This window comes from Trichosurus vulpecula, chromosome 2 (assembly GCF_011100635.1).
Source record: "Trichosurus vulpecula isolate mTriVul1 chromosome 2, mTriVul1.pri, whole genome shotgun sequence".
NCBI classification, from domain to species: Eukaryota; Metazoa; Chordata; class Mammalia; order Diprotodontia; family Phalangeridae; genus Trichosurus; species Trichosurus vulpecula.
The window spans coordinates 93,970,849-93,992,191 of NC_050574.1; the positions used below are offsets into that span (position 1 = coordinate 93,970,849).

Sequence of the window (21,343 nt, forward strand, 5' to 3'; positions counted from 1 at the left end):
TACTTCCTACTGGATGCAGTTCAACTATGACTCCCCAAATAAGAAGTTCTTCATTTCTGGATAGGGTTACGGTGCTTCCCTCTCTTCAAAGCTCTGCTAAATGCTGTGCCCAGTGTTTGGAAGGAGGAAGGGGGAGAAATCTCATCCTCTTCCCCCTTGCAAGGGTCACCTCCACAAAGAGCTCAGGAAGCTATACATAGACCTTTGGTTTTTCTGTTTTCCACACTTAGCTATTTAGAGCCCCTACGGCTTTGACTAATTTGTTTGCTGAGCCAGTTTCATTCTGAGTTTCTTATTCATCCGGAGAGAAATGTTCACCACCTCAAGAAATCAGGGCATATGGAAAGTGAGAAGATGCCCATCATTTGGGGAATGGCTAAACAAGTTGTGGTATATGATTGTAATGGGATATTATTGTGCTATAAGAAATGACAAGCAGGATGATTTCAGGAAAACCTGGAAAGACTTACATGAACTGATGAAAAGTGAAGTGAGCAGAACCAGGAGAACATTGTACACAGTAACAGCAGTACTGTACAGTGAAGAACTGTGAGTGACTTATTCTCAGCAGTACAGTGATCAAGACAATCCCAAAGGACTCACCATGATGCATACTGTCTGCCTCCAGAGAAGGAACTAATACTGTCTGAATACAGACTGAAGCATGCTTTTTTCCCTCTTTCTTTCTTCGTCCCTGTTTTTTGAGTCATCTTGTACAAAGTAACTAATATGAAAACATTTTAAATAATGGCACATGTATAAATTATTTCGATTGCTTACTGTCTTGGGGAGGGGGGAAGGCAGACAGGGAAGGAGGAATAGAATTTGGAATTCAGAACTTAAAAAAAGTTTTAACATGTAATTGGGGGAAAATAAAATATACATTAAAAAAGAAATCAAGGCATAAAGAAAACTTTACAGTTAATTTAAAAAATACCTTGTGATTATCGGGAGGGCAAGATGGTCAAAGATCAGCTCTCCTAGAAACTGAATATTTCCATTGAAAAAATTTATCATGGTATCGTATTGTACAAATTCTAATACAGTCTGCTAAGCCATGTTGCATTAATAATAAATTATATCTATGAAAATGAGCCCAAGGCCCTGTGCCTAGAAAGAGAAGCTAAAGCAAAGTAAAAATTGTAATGAGAAATGAAAACAGTTGTCTGATAGAAGTATTATATTTCTACAGGTCATTGATGTCCATGTTTCTCCCTTACATCATTTAAAATGCCAGTTGTCATGGCATGGAAAAGAACAGGGACAATTTTGTGAGGCTGAAATTTTTGTTTATGATCTTATTCTTAGTTGGTCTTATTACCAGCTGTACGTTACAAATTTTCCCGTTTCCTACGTGTTTGAAGGCAGTCACTCACATTTTAACCTACACATATTAAAGTTTTCTTACCATACTTTGTCTTCCTCCATTTTTAGTTTTGTATTTTTCCATGGCATTGGCATTAGGCAAAAGTAGTGTAAGAATCAGTGAAATGTTACTATTGAATTGTTTTGCTGCTTTATTCGTATTTCTTTTGCAGTCTCAGATGTAGTGCTGTGAAAAACTCAGTTTGAGAATTGATAATTCTCTAATATAGTAAACTGAAATCTGTTTAGCAAAAGTACATATTCTGTCTGTGTGTGTATGTGTATATGTGTGTTTATACACAAAAGCTATCAGAGGCTAATATGGAAAAATGGAAGGCAATATTAGTTGGACTCAGGTTAATCCAGTCCTTCCCTCCTCCTCTTCTTTAAGGTACCTAGGTGTTATTCTTAACAAATAGTCCACTTTCATGTTTAGTTCAAGGGAAAAGTGCATGAAGAGCATAATTTTCCTAGCAGTTGGCGTTCTCTCCCAGGGCAACCCTGTCTCCGTGGCAACAGTTAAAACTTGGAAATTGGTCCCTCTTAAGAAGCCTTTCTGTTAGAGCTTAAGGGTAACAGTTCTTGGCACTTTCTTCCTTTAGCATTGGTAGCATGTTCCCATGATCTGTTGGCTTGGCTTATTTATGCTGACTTGACTCTTGAATAGAACCTTTGTCTTCTGCTGTGTGGTTTCTCCATTCCCACCCTCCCCTCACCTCTTTTTCTTTTGGGCTACAATGCGCTGAATGGACAGTTTCAGAATAATTCAAATGGCCTTGTTTGTTGTGATCAAAAATGTTAGATGAGATTCTTTCCATAGGTTAGCAATCAATAATTGATGTGAGATGCTTTACGTTCCTAAATTTATATCTCTTTCATATTTTCAAAATGACCTTATGATATTATTGGAATTGTAGGAGCTTTTCTCTGACATCTGTTGCTCTGTTGCAGTAGACTTAGAAGCCAGAAAATATTATAACTATTATTTCTAGGTTGCTTTAAGGTTTACAGACCATTTTCGTCCTAACAATTCTTCAAGGTAGTTAGTGGAAATAGTATTATCCTCATTATTACAGATGAGGAAATAGAGTCAGCAAGATTAAGCAATTTGGGGCTATGGGTACTAAAGCCTGTGTTCTTTTCAAGAAAACAACAAGAGAAAAAGCATATATGTTTTTGTATATACTAGCACATGTACAGAATCATGATACTCAGAAGTTCTGTGGAAAGAAAGAGTGCTGGATGTGGAAGAGGAGGGCCCCCATTCAGATCTCACTGTCACTTAGTATGTGCATAACCTTGGCCATATCACTACCTTTTTGAGCCTCGGGTTCCTCATGGGTAAGTGGGGATCTACCTCATGGTGTTTGGAGGCTTGGGTATGACAGTGTATATAGAAAGCTTAGCAAGCCTTAAAGCCTGCTCTGGAAAATGAGGTTAATAGTAATAATAATAATGATAATAATGGCACTTATAAAGCACTTTAAGATTTGCAAAGCACTTTACATAGAGTGACTTACTGGATCCTTTCAGCAACCCTGTGATGTAGGTGCTATTTTATCCTCTCTACAGCAGCGATCCTCTGATAAACACATCATGTGCTCATGTAATATTCTAGTTTTTCAAAAAAGTTTCGTGTTTTCATTTGTTTCATATGTATGTCTGACTTGACCCTTCATTAGAATCTTTGTCTTCAGCTATGTAGTTTCTCCATTCCTCCCTTCCACTCTCCTCTTTTTCTTTTGAGCTACATGTGCTGATTGCACAGTGTCACAAAAGTCACATGGCCTTATTGTGATAAAAAATGATGTGAAATGCTTTATGTCCTGATGTGTGTGGATATACACAGACATACATACATATATATGTATATATACATATACACATGTGTATAATAGAGATATTATGCATATGCATGAAACCAATGACATTGTATATGTATGTATTTATGTGCCGTATATGGCATGTATGTATAACAAATGATACCAAAATGTATATGAAAACTATATATACATGTAATCATATTTGTTGTTGTTCAGTGGTGTCTGATTTATTGTGGCCCATTTTGGGGGTTTTCTTGGCAACGTGGCTCAGAGTGGTTTGCCGTTTTTTTTTTCCCAGCTCATTTTACAGATGAGGAACTTGAGGCCAACTGGGTTAAGTAACTCGCCCAGGGTCACATAGCTAGTAAGTGTCTGAAGCCAGATTTGAACTCAGGTCTTCCTGACTCCAGCCCCAGCACTCTATCCATTGTACCACTTAGCTGCCCCATATAATCATATATATGTATTATGTGTGTGTATGTATATATAAATGGTTAATTGCTATTCTAAAGGGACTTTGATTAGTTGCCCTATAAATTTGTTTACAGCACTAGTACAGTACTAATTGGTGCTTAAAGATAGTAAAGTAAACCTGTGAACAGGTTTTGTTCTGTTTTTACATAAATCAGCCCATAAAAGTTTAAATCTGTAAATATTATATTATATCTGTAAATATTATATTGCTATTCTAAAGGGACTTTGATTAGTTGCCCTATAAATTTGTGTACAGCACTAGTACAGTACTAATTGGTGCTTAAAGATAGTAAAGTAAACCTGTGAACAGGTTTTGTTCTGTTTTTACATAAATCAGCCCATAAAAGTTTAAATCTGTAAATATTATATAAATACATGGATATATAATTTAGAAGTTGACTTTGAGATAAATAGAACTTTGCTGCCACCTGGAGGCCATTGGTATATGTAGTATGATTCATCTTGAATATTTGATCATGTGATTAAAAACTCTTAGTATGAAGCAATTATTTAACTAGATATGAAGATGTATTATTGAAGGCAAAATTAATTCTAGCAATACAGATTATGAGTATTTAGAATTATGATTATTCATCTTGAATATTAAGATCCTGTGGAAGTTATTGGGAAAGCATAATTTCAGAAGTGAAAATTATATATTTATACGTATGTGTATATATGTGTGTGTACACACAGACAAATAAACATATATATGCGGTACATTTCTAGGACCAAGTTATATATCAAAATCTGAAAAGTCTTGTGTTTTAACTGAGGTCCAAAGCCACAACCACTTTTATTGTCTCTTCTGAATCTCCTCAACTCCTCTTCACCTAACCCCACCTGTTCAGTTGATTTCTGTTCTTTAAAGTCCAACTTATATGATATCTCCTTCTCCTGTTAGTCATGACCTTTCTTTGTCAAACCTGACATAACACTTAACTCTTTGATACTTTTATTCAGTCAGTCAGTAAGCATTTATTAAGTGCCTTCTATGTGCCAGATTCTGTGTTTAGCACTGGGGATACAAAGAGAGGCAAAAGACTGTTCTTGCCCTCAAGGAGCTAGACAACAAGTAAACAAATATGTACAGACAAGTTATATACAGGATAAATGGAGAAATAATTAACAGAAGGCACTAGAATTTAGAGGGTTTGGGAAAGGCTTCCTGTAGAAGATGAGATTTTATTTGGTAATTGAAAGAATCCAAGAACCAGAAGTGAAGAGGGAGAACATTCCAAGCATTGGGATCAGCCAGAGAAAATGCTTAGAGGAAAGAGATGGAGCGTGTTGTTAGTGGAATGGCAAGGGGTCCAGTGTTAATGGATCAAAAAGAAGGAGGCAGAGGAGTACAGGTCAGACCTGTACTTTTACCATGTATCATTTTGTATGAATGGAATTTATATGTCATGTCTGTCCACTTGATTCAATGAGGGTAGGGAAAGTATCTTTCCTAATTTTATCTCCCCTTCTCACCTTGTATAGAACTCTCCCTCCAGTAGGTGCTAGTTAAATTGAATCTGTTCTGCTGTACTCCTGCCTAGCCTAATGATATCTTTTGTGGCACCTGCTTAATCCTCCCCTTTGTCTTTACCACCTATACTTCCTCCACCCTTTGGCTCCTTCTGGCTGCAGAATACCCACAGTGAGCGGTGGCCAGGTTTCCTAGGTTCAGCTATAACTATTCAAAGAAAAATGGAGCAAGTATATAAAAAAGGTGGAAGTTGAAGTTGGGAAAATTGGTAGATAATTATTGGCCTCTATTTCTAGCCTAAAATTGTGATTATTTTCTTGGAGAGGAGGTGAATGAATGGTTTTGGTTATTCATGTCTAGTGTACGTTAGGCCCAAACTTAAATGACAGATGTTTTAATGCTTATGAAAAAAAAATGAGTTGAAAGCAACTATGTATTGCACTCTTCTGAAATAAAATTGGTGAGCTACGAGTACAAATACCAATGGCAGAAATTTTTGAATGTTAATTCACAGTAACTACTTAATGTACTTCTTTCTGCTTTTGGATATGTGGTCAGTTTTTCTTCCTGCTTTATTCAGGTAGCTGTGAGATAATAACACCACAGCTGGTTATACCACTTTTGTAGTAGTGAGCTTCAAAGTTCTTTGAGGGTAGAAAGTGATCATTAGGAGATTCTCTAGGCCTTTAAAATTTTTATTATGTTTTAAATATTGATTTCATCACAAACCCATTATAAACTTGTAGAAATAATTAACTTGCTTGGCTTTTTTTTTTCTTATTCAAGTCAAAGGTTAGAAATAAGAGCCCAAGTCGCAGATGCCTTCTTATCTAAATTCCAGTTGACTTCAGATGAAATGAGTCTTCTCCGAGGCACAAGAGAAGGACCTATTACAGAGGTAATCCCATTTCATTGAATTAAAGCATAATACTGATATCTAATAGAGTAGAAAAATTTTCCCCCCAGAAAATCCAGAAGGGCAATTCATTGAGAAAATCTGGTGTTATATGCACTGTTCCATACCATATTCCATGGACCTCTGCAAAAGATCAGGAGGAGGTATCTTTTTATATTTCTTCTTTCCTCTGAAGACAGCTGGGTGGCACAGTGGATAGAGCTGGGTCTGGAGTCATCATGACCTACCTGAGTTGAAATCCAGCCTCAAATGCTTATTAGCTATGTGACCCTGGGCAGGTCATTTAACGTCTAATTACTTCAATTTCCTCATCAAATGGAATTAATAATACCATCTATCTCCCAGGGTTGTTGTGATAATCAAGTGAGAAAATATTTGTAAAAATGCTTAGCGCAGTGCCTGGCACACTGTGGGCACTTGACAAATGCTGGTTCCTTTCCTCACCCTTCCCAATGTTATCTGCCTCCAAGGTGATTTCACATAATTCCTTTCCACGATTCTGTGTTGTAGCCAACTTAATGTTACCCACGGACAGCACTCCATCGGCTGTCTCCATGTCTTTGCATGGACCATCATCCTCTGTGTCTTGCATATTCTCCCTGCTCATCTTCAGGTCAGAATCCTGGCTCCCCTCAAGGCCTAGTTCAAGTACCACTTTCTATATAAGAACCTTCTGATCCCTCAGTTCTTAGTCACACCTGAAATGACTTTATAATTATTTTTTGTATATTTGTATTGACTTATCTTTGCAGTCACTGTTTCCCCAGCAGAACCTAAGTTTCTTGAGTAAAGCACCTACTTCACTTCTGCCTTCTTGTGTGCTAGATGTTTAACACTATGCGTCCTGTAATAGGTGTACTATAAATACTTACTGAATTGAATTATATCAAGTAGATATCACCCAACCTAGTTGTTTTTCATAGTACTTAGTTCAGAATTCTTAAACTTCTTGTATGCCTTGAATCCCTTTGGTAATTTGGTGAAGTCTATAGACCTTCTCTGAATAACGTTTTTAGGAGCATAAGATAAAATACAAAAGATTATAAAGGAAACCAGTTATATTGAAATATCGTTATCAAAACATTAAAAACAGCAACAACCAGGGTCATGGACTTTAAGTTAAAAACCTGTGAGGATTCACATAGTCTTCAGGGATTTTTTTGGCATATAAATAGACTTTTAATTTATATAATAGTATCTTTCGTCATAATCAGTACTTTTGATCCTCACATTCTCTTCAACCTCCTGACCTTTTTCCCAGTTAATCATAGCTACCAGATAGTGTTTTGTCTCCTTGGTGCATAATTTATTCTAGTTTTGAGTCCCTGTTCTTTTCTCTTCTTTGTTTTCCCAAATATAACCTCTATGATCAGGGAATAGTGGATTTAGGTTAAGATGAGTGTTAAACATGATCTAATCTAACCCTCGCTGACTCTAGATAAGGAAACTGAGGCCCAGAGATATTACTTTGCTTAAGGTTTTGCTGGTAGCAAGTAGTCATTCAGGTACTCTTGAGGGTAAATCCAAAGCCCTCTTCATTGAAGCTTCTTGAGACTCTGGTTTCCCTGTCCTTTAACGATTTCTTTTTGTGCCAAGAAGTCCCATTTTCTTCTCTTTGTGCTTTGGAAAATACCAATATGGTCTAAGCATTAATGAAATCCTAAAAAAACAGAAGTTCTCAAAGTGAGATCCAGGAACTCCTGGGAGTCCTTAAGACTTTTCATGGGGTCTTCAAGACCCTTTCAAGGGATCAGCAGGTCAAAATATTTTCGTTAGAACAAGGCAAATATTGATAGATGTAACACAAAGAAAAAATTCTTTGGAGGGTACTCAGTTACTTCTAAGAGTTTAAAGGGGTCCTGAGATCAAAAAGTTTTAGAACTCTGCTGTAACATATTAGCTAAGTACTAATTTGTACAAATATATTTATTTCTAATTTTTTTCAATTACTATGAGATTTGTATTTTTTTAATTATGCTACATATAATTTTGTAATGAATCAAGAGATATTTAATGAGAACTGACATATGCATTAATACTTTGCTAGATGCTTTGGAGTATATGAAGAAATATAGTGTGCAAAATCCTTGTTCTCAAAGAATTTTCTTATAGTTGACTGTCATTTATTTTATGGACTCAAGAACAACCTTTTGTAGTGACAAATCTCAATAGATGAAATCTTTTTAAAGATATCTGTGCTGTTACCATATATATGTATATGTGTGTGTATATGTGTGTGTGTGTGTGTGTGTATGTGTGTATGAAACTATGCATTATGTGTGAATTACAGGATAATCTTTTTTTTGCCCACTGTCTGGATAGCAGGTTTGTACATGCTGTTTTCCCAATGACTTAGAAGCTATGAGAATAGTACAAGAAATACTCAGTGGACAATATAGATGATTTAAAATACCATTGAAGAAAGATTAAAGGAATTGAGATGACTTGACCATAGTAAGGAATAATTGGCTATAAGTAAGGAGTTGTGTCTGTCCTGAAATGTATGTAGTTACTGTAGTGCAAGCTGTTATCAACTGCTTTTACTATCTACTAAGTCTAGTACAAAAAAAAAAATTAACTAGAAGCCAAAGAAACTAGAGAATTTTCTTGATAGAAAATATCAATTGTAAATGTCAAATCCAACTATCATAAAGTATCAAATGTAAACTACAGGTGATAGAATTACCTCCTTTCAGTTTCTACATGTTGAAATTAGATATTCTTTTTTTAAATTAAATTTTATTTCTTAAAAATTATCAAAGATGGCGGCTGGAAAGCAGAGACTTGCATGAGCTCCCCACCATGTCCCTCCAAAAACCTATAAAAATGGCTCAGAACAAATTCTAGAACTGCAGAACCCACAAAATAGCAGAGGGAAGCAGGGATCCAGCCCAGGACAGCCTGGATGGTCGATTGATGAGGTCTATCACGCATGAAACGGAGGGGAGCAGATCTCAGTGTGGGAGGCAGCAGGACCAACCAGACCAGGAGCCGGGCAGGACAGGCCCTAGCACCCTGAATCAGTGAGCTGTGGCAGTTACCAGACTTCTCAACCCACAAACACCAAAGACAACAGAGAAGGTTAGTGGGAAAAGCTGCAGGGGACAGAGTTCGTGGTTCGGCCACTGCCCCAGGGGCAGCTGGGGAGGTGCAGCTACAGAACTATAGCTGCAGTTACTTCTGGCCCCAGACCCACGTGGTGGGAGGAATTAAGTGGCGGATCAGAGCAGGAGTGCAGAGCCTGCTGAAGATTTGCGTCAGGTCCGGGTTGGTGGTTCTTGAGGAAGGAGGAGTGCTGGGGTGGCAGAGCTAGCTGTATAGAAATAGCTCTGAAATCAACGGTGCATCCCCTCAAGCTTGGAACAAAGTACTCTTTGCTCTACAAGCAGTCATAGCCCAACGAAAAACTCAAGGGTCAAGTAAGTTGGCTGGGAACATGGCCAGGCAGCGAAAACACACCCAGATTCAGTCTCAGACTTTGGAATCCTTCTTTGTTGAAAAAGAAGACCAAAACATACAGCCTAAAGAAGTCAACAAAGTGCAAGAGCCTACACCAAAAGCCTCCAAGAAAAACATGAACTGGTCTCAGGCCATGGAAGAGCTCAAAAAGGAGTTGGAAAAGCAAGTTAGAGAAGTAGAGGAAAAATTGGGAAGAGAAATGAGAAGGATGCAAGAAAACCATGAAAAACAAGTCAATGACTTGCTAAAGGAGACCCAAAAAAATACTGAAAAATACACTGAAGAAAACAACACCTTAAAAAACAGACTAACTCAAATGGCAAAAGAGCTCCAAAAAGCCAATGAGGAGAAGAATGCCTTAAAAGGCAGAATTAGCCCAATGGAAAAGGAGGTCCAATGGACCACTGAAGAAAATACTACCTTAAAAATGAGATTGAAGCAAGTAGAAGCTAGTGACTTTATGAGAAATCAAGATATTATAAAACAGAACCAAAGGAATGAAAAAATGGAAGACAATGTGAAATATCTCCTTGGAAAAACCACTGACCTGGAAAATAGATCCAGGAGAGATAATTTAAAAATTATTGGACTACCTGAAAGCCATGATCAAAAAAAGAGCCTAGATATCAACTTTCAAGAAATTATCAAGGAGAATTGCCCTGATATTCTAGAGCCAGAGGGTAAAATAGAAATTGAAAGTATCCACAGATTACCTCCTCAAATAGATCCCAAAAAGAAAACTCCAAGGAACATTGTCACCAAATTCCAGAGCTCCCAGGTCAAGGAGAAAATATTGCAAGCAGCCAGAAAGAAACAATTTGAATATTGTGGAAAAACAATCAGGATAACACAGGATCTGGCAGCTTCCACCTTAAGGGACCGAAGGGCTTGGAATATGATATTCCGGAGGTCAGTGGAGCTAGGATTAAAGCCAAGAATCACCTACCCAGCAAAACTGAGTATCATGCTCCAAGGCAAAATATGGATTTTCAATAAAATAGATGACTTTCAAGCTTTCTCAGTGAAAAGACCAGAGCTGAATAGAAAATTTGACTTTCAAACACAAGAATCAAGAGAAGCATGAAAAGGTAAACAAGAAAGAGAAATCATAAGAGACTTACTAAAGTTGAACTGTTTTGTTTACATTCCTACATAGAAAGATGATGTGTATGGTTCATGAGACCTCAATATCATAGTAGCTGAAAGAAATATGCATATATATGTTTATGTGTGTGTGTGTGTAAACATATATATATACATATGTGTGTGTCTATGTGCGTATATATGTAGATATACATACATATATATGTATATATATATATACACACACAAAGGGCACAGGGTGAGTTGAATATGAAGGGATGATATCTAAAAAAATAAAATCAATTTAAGGGATAAGAGAGGAATATATTGAGAAAGGGAGAAAGGGAGAGATAGAATGGGGTAAATTATCTCGCATAAAAGTGGCAAGAAAAAGTGGTTCTGTAGGAAGGGAAGAGGGGGCAGGTGAGGAGGAATGAGTAAATCTTGCTCTCATCATATTTGACCTGAGGAGGGAATACCATACATACTCAATTGGGTATCTTACCCCACAGGAAAGAAGGAGGAAGAAGATAAAATTAAGGGGGGGACGATAGAAGGGAGGGCAGACAGGGGAAGGAGGTAATAAAAAAACAAACATTTTTGAAAAGGGACAGGGTCAAGGTAGAAAATTCAATAAAGGGGGATAGGTTAGGAACGAGTAAATTATAGTTAATCTTTCACAACATGAGTATTGTGGAAGGGTTTTACAGAATGATACGCATGTGGCCTATGTTGAATTGCTTGCCTTCTTAGGGAGGGTGGGTGGGGAGGGAAGAGGGGAAAGAATTTGGAACTCAAAGTTTTAAAAACAGACGTTCAAGAACAACAACAACAACAAAAAAGTTTTTTCATGCAACTAGGAAATAAGATACACAGGCAGTGGGGCATAGAAATTTATATTGCCCTACAAGAGAAGAATGGAAAGGGGGATGGGAGGGGAGTGGGGTGACAGATGAGAGGGCTGACTGGGGAATGGGGCAACCAGAATATACGCCATCTTGGAGTGGGGGGAGGGTAGAAATGGGAAAAAAATTGTAATTCAAACTTTTGTGAAAATCAATGCTGAAAACTAAATATATTAAATAAATTTTAAAAAATCTACAAAAAAACAAAAACAAAAAAAATTATCAAGCATTTATTTTTTTCTCCCTCCCACTTTGCCTCTCTCCAATAAAAAAGAAAAAAAGAAAAATAACACTCTTGTAACAAACAAGCTAGTGAAACAAAGAAAATTCCAATATTAGTCATACTCAAAGATGCATGTCTCATTCTGCATATTAGCCTATCACCTCTTTATAAGCAGGTGGTTAGTATTTTTCATCAGTGGTTTTCAAGAATCACATAGATAGCTATTCTTAAGAAGAACAACAAAAATGCCAAATATCAGATGCTGGCCCACTTATTTCAAGTTATATTTCACGGAGTAGAATTCTAATATAAAAATATAATATAATATATGTTATATAGAATTACTGTAGGTAATGTATAATTATATATAATATCTAATAAAATATAAAAAGAGTTTAAGTAGAAATGACATTTATTCTAAAATATTCAAAATCCTTTAGATTTTTAAGTTGACTCTGTCTCAGAATACATCAAAACTGGAGAAACTTAGGTTGCAGACATGAAGTTTTAAACTTTTGGGGGGGGGAAATGACATTCACATGTAGCCTCTTCTTTGAGTCCCTCCTTCCATCTGGGAAAAATTATACTTTCTATCAGCCCCTCTGCTGATAAGGGACTATTAAGAACATTAACTTTAATTTTGGATAAACTTCCATTTTCTCTCTCCTGGAAGTTTTTTTTTTTTTGCATTATCTCTTCATGTGAATAGAAAACAAATTGCTCAAACCCTATTTCTGCCATTAAAACTTTCTAGGTTCATTTTTAATTAACCCAAAACAGGTTTGATATATCTTTCCCATGGTTTGTTATCTAGGAAAGAAAGAGCAAGAAAAATCAGGGTTTTAAAGAAATTTAATCATAAATTCAATTATAGCTTTCTCTGGCAGAAATGTTTGATGTAATATGTTTTCTCAGAAGTTTTTGTATAAAAACATAGAATCATTGAGCTAGAGCTGGAAGGGACCTTAGGGGCCATCTAGTCTAATCTCATTTTACAGATAAGAAAATTGAGGCCAAAGTAGTTTAAGTGTCTTGCCCAAGATCATGCAAAGTCGCAAACGTTAGAAATAGAATTTGAACCCAAGTTCTAACTCTAGAATCAGTGTTCTTTCCACCGTCCCGTGCTTTCTCTAGACTCACGATTTTAAAATTCCATTTATTTTTCTTATTTTTAATTTATTAATTGTTAAGCCACTTCTCTCCTAATTTTATTAAGCAATGCCTTAATGTAACAATTGCAGCCCAAATTATTTTCCTGTGTTTTTTTTTAATTTAAGAGACTGAAAAACTGATCGTTTTTAAGAACTCCTCTCTGAAACCTTTCTTGTTAATATCACCTCACTCTATTTACACTCTCCTATGATAACTTACGTATTTAATTTGCACTGGATGACTTTTTTTGCTCTGACTATAATTTTCTTATGCTATTTCCTCTGTGTTTTATTTGCTCAACTAGATGGGAAATTTCTCATGAGCAAAGAACTTTTCTAAATCTCTTATAGCTTCCAGAATGGTGTTCTTCATCCAATATGGATCAAAATGCTTGTTAACTAATGTGAAAGAAAAAAAAATTGCTCTATGGTATAGGAAAAAGAGAGCTGGTCTAGGAGTCAGGAGTGCCTGAGTTTCAAATCTCTTTCTGACCTGTGTGATCTGGTCAAGTCACTTAACTTCTCAGTGTCTCAGGAAACTATGAAGTTGTAGGACAGTTGCCAGTCTACACTGGTTATAGGAATTTACTTTCTGGGAATTCCCTGATTATGTTATAGGTCTAAACAAAAAACAAAATAAAATTCCTGAATAACATCCAAAAATCTTGGTATTATAAGCAGAGCTGTTTAAATAGATGTCTTTATTCTACTGGTTTTAACTTTGATTGTTTTTGATGGTTTATACTAGATGGAACTTATACAAGTTATACTAAGTTCTGTAGCATATGTAAGGTATTAAACATCCTCTTTCCTGTAATTGTCTAGTTAGAAGTTGGAGATGACATGCAGAAACTTGACAGCATAATGAGACTTAAGAGCGATAGGGTAAAGGAAAAAGTATATAAAATGCATTATGCCTTGGCAAATTATGTCATACCTGCCTACTCCCAAAGGTAGTTATGATTTTACTTCAGTTTGGGCATCTTTGTCTTGTTGGGAGAGAGCCTAGATCTGAGTGATAGGTAGCTCTTAGTGCAGTTATGAATCATCACCAGGTTAGTGGAACCCCTAGGGACATTGAATTCATTCCAGGCTACATTGCAGGAATAGCTTGTGGCTTTGGAACAAACTAAAGTAAATTCTTTCCTATGCCTTGAAAAAGACAAACTCAACTAGTGTCTCTGCATTCCTTTCTGCTTGGGTGACATGTGACCACTGCAGAGTCCCTGAATTTTCTCTGGTCTTGACTTGTATTTGTAGAATTATAAGTTTCTAAAGGGGAAGGAATTTTAAAAATCACTAACACTTACTTCAGTGGAATCCCTTTTATAACGTCCTCGATAGGTGGCGATCAAGTCTTTGTTTGAATACCTCCAGTAGTAAAGAAGCTCACTACTTTGGGAGGCATCCTGTTCTATGTTTTGACGACTCTTATTGTTAGAAAATGCTTACATATATTGAGTCAAAGTTTGCTTACCTCTAACTTTTGCCTTCTGGAGCAACAAGGAATAACATATACATACATACATACATACATATATATATATATATATATATGTGTGTGTGTGTGTGTGTGTGTGTGTGTGTGTGTGTGTGTGTGTGTATGTATGTATATACTGTTTTACACTACAGTCCTTTAGCTGTTTGAAGATCATGTTCTTTCTCTTTCCCTCATCCTCCTTCTTCCCTGTGTTGGTTAGAACTAAACCTGTCTGTGTGCAAAGGAGAGCTAAATATGTGAATTAAAATTTTACAAAGGCATTGCTTGTGGAAATTAGTAGTCATCTTGTACTTTAGTGCCGTTTACATTTGAAGGAATACTATGGCAGCCCAACTCCTTTGCTTCTTAGCAAGAAAAGGTTGAGTGTTAGAGAAGATAGAGATACTAGCAGTACTCTTCAAAGACAAATGTCTGTTTCATCAGCAGAAAGCCAGTGAGGTAATGTGAAAATTATAAAGGCACAAGATTTCCATAGAATGAGAAAATTTTGACTATCATATTTAAGTAGTCAATATATCTGTGCTGAGCACCTGCCTTATGGCTAGCACTCTGATTACGTAAGCAATGTGAAGAATATGAAAGAAATAGAAAGCATGGTTTTTCCTCTTGAGGAATTTAATTGGGAAAAATGGCAATAACCAACAAAACAGGTGCTAAATTGTATGATAATAACTGCATTTCTGAGACTTTGCCATGTTCCAGGGCTTGATGAGGTCAGAACCATGCCATTCATGAACAGGAGCAAACCCAGCAACTTGCTATCTATAAGTAGTACTTGTAGATAAGGATCAGTAGCCTCTTTGGACTCTGTGCTGACCACCTCCTATAATGGTATCAAACACATTTGGTAAACACATCTCTTTTTTTATACCTTACTTGACTTTAATAGTCAGGTGATAGAACAAAGTTATCTCTGTTGTTACATGTTTTCAGGGAATCATGATATTTATACATACATATATATATGTATATATGTGTGTGTGTGTATGTATGTGTATATATATATATATATATATATATATATATATATATATAGATATATATATATATAGGAGATGCCTCATTAGAAGAAAGCCTTTAAAGAAGATGGATCACTTCTAAGTAAGGACCAATAATTACTGAAAAAATTCAGCTTATCTATCCTCACTAAAAAATCACGTGGTCCAGACTGTGATGTACAATTGGATAAACAGCTGGTGGAGTTGATCCTTCTAAGTACATATATTTTTGATAGACACTACACATGGACAGTATGCTGGGACCATCAGTAAAAAGGAGAGTAGATTGGATTCCACTGGAGAAATTTCAGTTTTAAAGATCCCAAGATTTTTCCCTGAAGCAAAGTCCCATCTTTTTTTTTTAACAGTAGTATATCTCTGAACTCAGAGGACTGGATACATACATATTTTGCCTTTGATGCTACTTCTGTGTCGTTGGGCAGGTCACTAAACTTTCCTGAACTTCAGTGAGAGAACTGGATTCTGTAGCATCTAAGATCCCTTCCAGCTCCCTATCTATAATCCTAAATAAAGTATTCTTTCAGTGATGCTCTATGGCTACCAGCATTGGGATATCATACTCTGTGAAGAATTAAGTTGAAAGTTACCCCACACATTTGGAGAAGCATATGGTGGACAGGAAGAAGCTGCATATTACCAACCGAGAACTTGTACAAGAGTGTGTAGAATATTTGGGATGCTATCAGAGATTTATAACTAGAATGAAGGTGAGCCAGTCATGTGGCAAGAATGAAGATTAACCAATAAACAGCCTATATAGTTCTCCTTTATGCCAAGACAACTAGAGAAGTGCTTCTGGCATTTTGGGCCCTTATATGTAAAAGCATAGAGGTTTCACAGGAAAACAAGAACAAGTTACAGGAGATGAAAGGGTTTAACTGGGTTGTGATCCTCATTGTTCAAAGAAGTATACACATTGAGGAGATCACAGATCCATTAAATTGTCAAAGTATAATGATTGTATCCTCTAAAAGTTCTTCAAGAAAAGGCGGGTTGACTTTTTTTTGGTATCTTGTAGAGGAGGATTCTTTTCTGATTATGGGTTGGGTTAAATGACTGCTGAGATCCCTTCTAACTTTGAAAATCTCTGATTCTCTGAGTTCAGACAAGGGAGATAATAATTTTATTGATTTTATGAAGAAGATGTAAGAATGTTTAAGTGTGGCCTCTAATGTCACATTTTAGCTTGAATATATGAAGTTTTGGCAAAAATGAGCATGCTTTAATCATATTCTTTATTTTAAGGATTTTTTCAAGGCCTTAGGAAGAGTAAAACAAATTCATAATGATGTGAAAGTCCTCTTGCGAACAAACCAACAAACTGCAGGGTAAGTAAATTTAGTAATAAAATAAATACATTTATATTGCTTTTGACAGTCTTGATTTTTTTCACTTATTCTTAATTCTTTAAAAAATAATATTTGGTACAATGCTGTGAATTAGTGATAGATGGTATTGTTCTTGTTTGTAGAGACAGGAAGCAAATGTATTATGTCTTGAAATATTTAATACTGCATTTTATTTAGGTAACAAAGTGACATATATAATTAACAGTATTTAAGTGAGAATATTTTACACATAAAAAAGTACTGCCAGTCATATAAAGTGGCAAAAACATGGTTTTACTGAATTGCAATTAATCATCTTTTTAGTTAGATCTTTAAATGTAGTTATTGCTTCTCACTTACATAATCATAATGAATCTTTTAAATTTTTTAGTCTGGAAATTATGGAACAGATGGCCTTGCTTCAAGAAACTTCCTATGAACGACTTTACAGATGGGCCCAAAGTAAGTTACTTGTTTTTCAGATAGCCAAGGTTTATGAAAACTATTATTTCTGACTCCATTTATACTGAACTAAAAATTATGTCTGTGATAAACTTTTAAGAATTTATCATACTTAGATTTTTTTTCTACAAAAAATAATTTTAAAATACTGAATCTCACTGGTCTTCAGGTTAGTCCAGTTTTGAAATTTATAATCATATATACTTTCATAAAGATTTTATCTCATGCCATCTTCCTTTTTTTCTTTAGTACTCAAGCATAATAAATGTTTCATTTGCACTATTAGATCATATATTGTTGGTTCATAAGCAATTGTACCTATGTACAAATGGTCTAATTTATACCAGTAAGCCAAGGCTACTACCTGTGGCATGTTGCTATGGCATATATTGATAGATGTAACCATCCTTATTCATAAAGGGTATTTTTACCTTATGTGAGGACTATAAATCAAGCAAGTTCGTAGCACTTGGAATGTATATCTCAGTATCTGTATGCTAAAAATTAGCTTCTAATGCTGGAAGAGAAAATAGTCTTTTTTCAATGTAATGAACATTTATTAAGTGCCTTACGTTAAGTGTCAGATACTGATTCATTAAGCACTTATTAAATGTCAGCATGTACCAGATACTATACAATTCAGCAAAAAAAAAGTTTCATAAGACAAAAATTTAAAAGATTGAATTTTTACTATATTCAAAAAATACCACCTGCAAGGGAAAAATTAATCATCGCAGCATTCACAAAAATCATACCTCATGTGTGAGAATGAAATGCATTAATCATAACCTGAAGACATCACACAAATAAGATTGCTATGGGCAAATCTGAACAGCTAATTCAGGGAAAATGGCCCTCTTAGAATATTTGTTTTTTTTTTTTTCAAATTCCTTTTCACCCTTGCATTATACATGTGTAGAAACCAGCCTGCTTGGCAGGGAGGCATGGTGAAATTGATGAGGTGCTGAAACTGGAGTCAAGAAACCCTGAGTTCAAATACTGTCTATGACACTTGCTAGCTGTTGGATCCTGACCTTGTCACTGCTCTTCACTGTCCATATAACTTTCTTATTAAGCCTGTGAATTTAGGTGAAAGAAGTCTTCATTGAATCCATCCATTGATTTAAACAATTGAAAACTCTCCTCCTACCCCATACAATATATTACCTTTCAGTATCCACATCATGGGGGATAGAAATAACCTATAAAGGTGCTTCTGACAAAGGGCTTAGGTTAACCTGCTTTATTGCACTCAAGGATAGAAGTATCCCAGGAGCTTCCCAAAGTTAGTATTTGGATCAGAAGACCACTGCTATGTAGGTTAGGCCTTGATATTAGGAGGAGAGGATTCTTCAAGTGTGCCCTTGAAAATTCTCCATGACTCTCTAGTATTTGTGGTGTCCCCCGAAGGAACAAGATATTCCAAAGATCTTAGAACAAAACAACTATTATCTTTTTTTCTTGAGCTCCTTAGCTGAGGTCAGTAATCCATTTGGTACTCACAGGGCCAAATTTGTAATCCCAGAACTTTCTTAAGTGGCCTTGTATTCTGTGCAGTCAGATGGGGACAACTACAAGGTGGTACCATCACAGACCTACATGATGCAGTATACAGGCATAAAATACGCCTACTGCTACACATAGAGGGGATAAGTGGCAAGTAATTAAGTTTAGTTTCAGTAAAAGTTCCACCTTCCGCAAGAAGTCTCTCCTAGGCTCCCTTAATACTAGCACCTTCCTTCTCAGATTATCTCCATTTTTTTCTGGATATATATTGTTTATACATAGTTGTCATCATGTTGGCTCCCCTATTAGATTGTAAGCCATAGGAGGACAGAGTCTGATTTTGTCTTTCTTTGTAATCCCTGTGCTTAATATAGTCACAGACACATAGTAGGCATTTAATAAGTGCTTGTTAGATCATGGTAAGAGGCTAATATTGAAAAGTACATGCAGATAGCTCTTTAAATGTTATTGAATAATTAACATAATCTGACACATACGTGTGGAGTTCCAGCCCGTTTTTCTATAATACTTTAAGTTTTATAGAGTTTTTTTTTCCCATACAACAGCCTATGATATCAGAAATGTAAGTACTTACCTACCTTGTATAGATGTTGTGAAGCTCAAATGAAATAATGAAAACTTTAAAGCTCTATAAAATCTTATTAGCATTAGGGATGGCATGATGATGCAGGAAAACTAGCCAGGGATTTGGAATCAAGGGACTTGAGTTTATCTCCTAGCTCTAATAAGAACTATCTGTGAGTCTTATATTTTAGAGCAAATATTTTAGTCTCTCTGAACTGTAGACTCTCCATCTGTAAAAGAGGGGGTTGGATTAGATGGCATCTAAGATATCATCCAGCTCGAAGTCTGTTATTACTCTATGGTCCTACTCTCATTTTACATTGGAAAAACTGAGGCATACAGTGGTAAATTAATTTGCCTATGCTAACAGCTAATAATTGTTTATGCCTTTTATTGTTATTGAACTTTTCATATGCCTGTGTTTAGATTTTGGACATTTCATGGGAAGGGCCACATCTTATATTTCTTTGTATACCCTGTCGAGAAAGTAAAAAATTGTTAAATGCTTACTCTGTCCCAGACTCTGCTGGGAGCAAAAATTAAACTCTACCATATATCCTTTTGAAGAAGCTATTTAGTAAATATTGGCTGGAGTGAATTGAATTAGAAAGAAATAATACCAGGTCACTTCAAGTTAAGGAGTAAAATAATTCAGCCCATTTTATAACCATATTTTTATCACCAATTGGCAGTTATTAATTATTCACATATCTATTAAACCCATATTGTTTAAAAATTCTATCTTCTCTTTGAAGGCAGGAACTTCATACAGTATACTGTTCCAGGAATTATAATGCTTTGTGATTTCCACAATGCCTTTTCATCTGGCAAACTTCCATTTGAAATTTCCCCATATGATTAGCTTTCAAATGGAAGTTTGAAATATACTTCATAGCATTTGTGGTAATCTAAAGTTATGTAAGAATTCAATGATCTTGGTTACAAAATTTGAAAGTTTAGTTTAATTGAAAGTTAAACTAGTTTTTGAACTATTCAGGTATTATCAACTTAGTAATTACTTGTAAAGTTTGATGTGAAATTAGACATCTAGAGTTATAGTATAGTGTGGCTTTTTGCATGAACAAAGAACATATTTTTGAGCTCAATCTTCAAAATAGTTATTATATATTATATATAGAGTTGATTATTTTTAGGTGAATGCAGGAGTTTGACGCAAGAATCATGTGATATAGCTCCAGTACTTACCCAAGCAATGGAAGCCCTGCAGGACAGACCCGTATTATATAAGTGAGTGACATTTTCCTGACTTTCTTAAATAGTGATTTTTTTTCCTTTTGAATAGCTGATTTTTCATTCTTATCACTCATACTACTACTACTAGACATCTCTCAACAGTTGAAGGCTTTGTAATTTTATTGCTGTGGGTCCTTTCTACCAATGCAGATAATATCTCCTTTATAACTTAGGAAGTGATCTTTGAGAGTTACTGTTGCTGAGAAATTCGTTACCTCTGGCCCAACTAGTGATGAGCCTGTATGAACATAGCTAAACTGATCCTGAAACAGCTGAGATAGAGCTATAGATAGTTTATCCCTGAACTCTGCTAAATAGGACCTGCCAAAGCTTTTGTGAGCACTTTGCTGCCATCAGGAGACATAGGAAGTATTTCTATACCAAATAGTGTTTGATTCCAGAAGCTTAGAATAATATTTCCTATTGTAGATAAGAATTTTTTATGAGAAAAGTAGGCCTGGGATCTAATGTGATGTATCAGAAGCACCTCATTTTAATACCGTTTCACCTATAGTATGATTCCATAGCATCAACTCTAAGGATAACTTGATAGTGAAGTATTCGTGTATGTTAAGCTGACGTCCATCAATAATTAACACAGTATTTGGTTGTCTGATGATTAATTTGGATGGCAGTATTGACCTGGCCTTTTAGTATGTAAAACGTGTGTTATTTGAACTTAGTAGTGTATATAGTTAAGCTCATACAGGGTGTCAAAAAATTGCAGTGCTATTTTAAACTACAAAAGCTTAAAATCAAGCTGCTAAAGTTTTAAATGTCACTAACACTTCTGGGACACCTTGTATTTGCTTTCT

At 35.7% G+C, this 21,343-nt stretch overlaps 1 protein-coding gene across 1 annotated transcript in view; it reads left to right on the top strand.

Moving 5' to 3' along the window:
* The window catches only part of COG6 (component of oligomeric golgi complex 6), a 129,719-nt gene that overhangs the window by 24,918 nt on the left and 83,458 nt on the right, over positions 1–21,343 (top strand). Inside the window, exons 5-8 of the mRNA XM_036746809.1 lie at positions 5,923–6,034; positions 16,639–16,721; positions 17,113–17,183; positions 20,429–20,522. Coding sequence (XP_036602704.1) covers positions 5,923–6,034; positions 16,639–16,721; positions 17,113–17,183; positions 20,429–20,522 — 360 coding nt within the window. The remainder of the gene's footprint in view (positions 1–5,922; positions 6,035–16,638; positions 16,722–17,112; positions 17,184–20,428; positions 20,523–21,343) is intronic.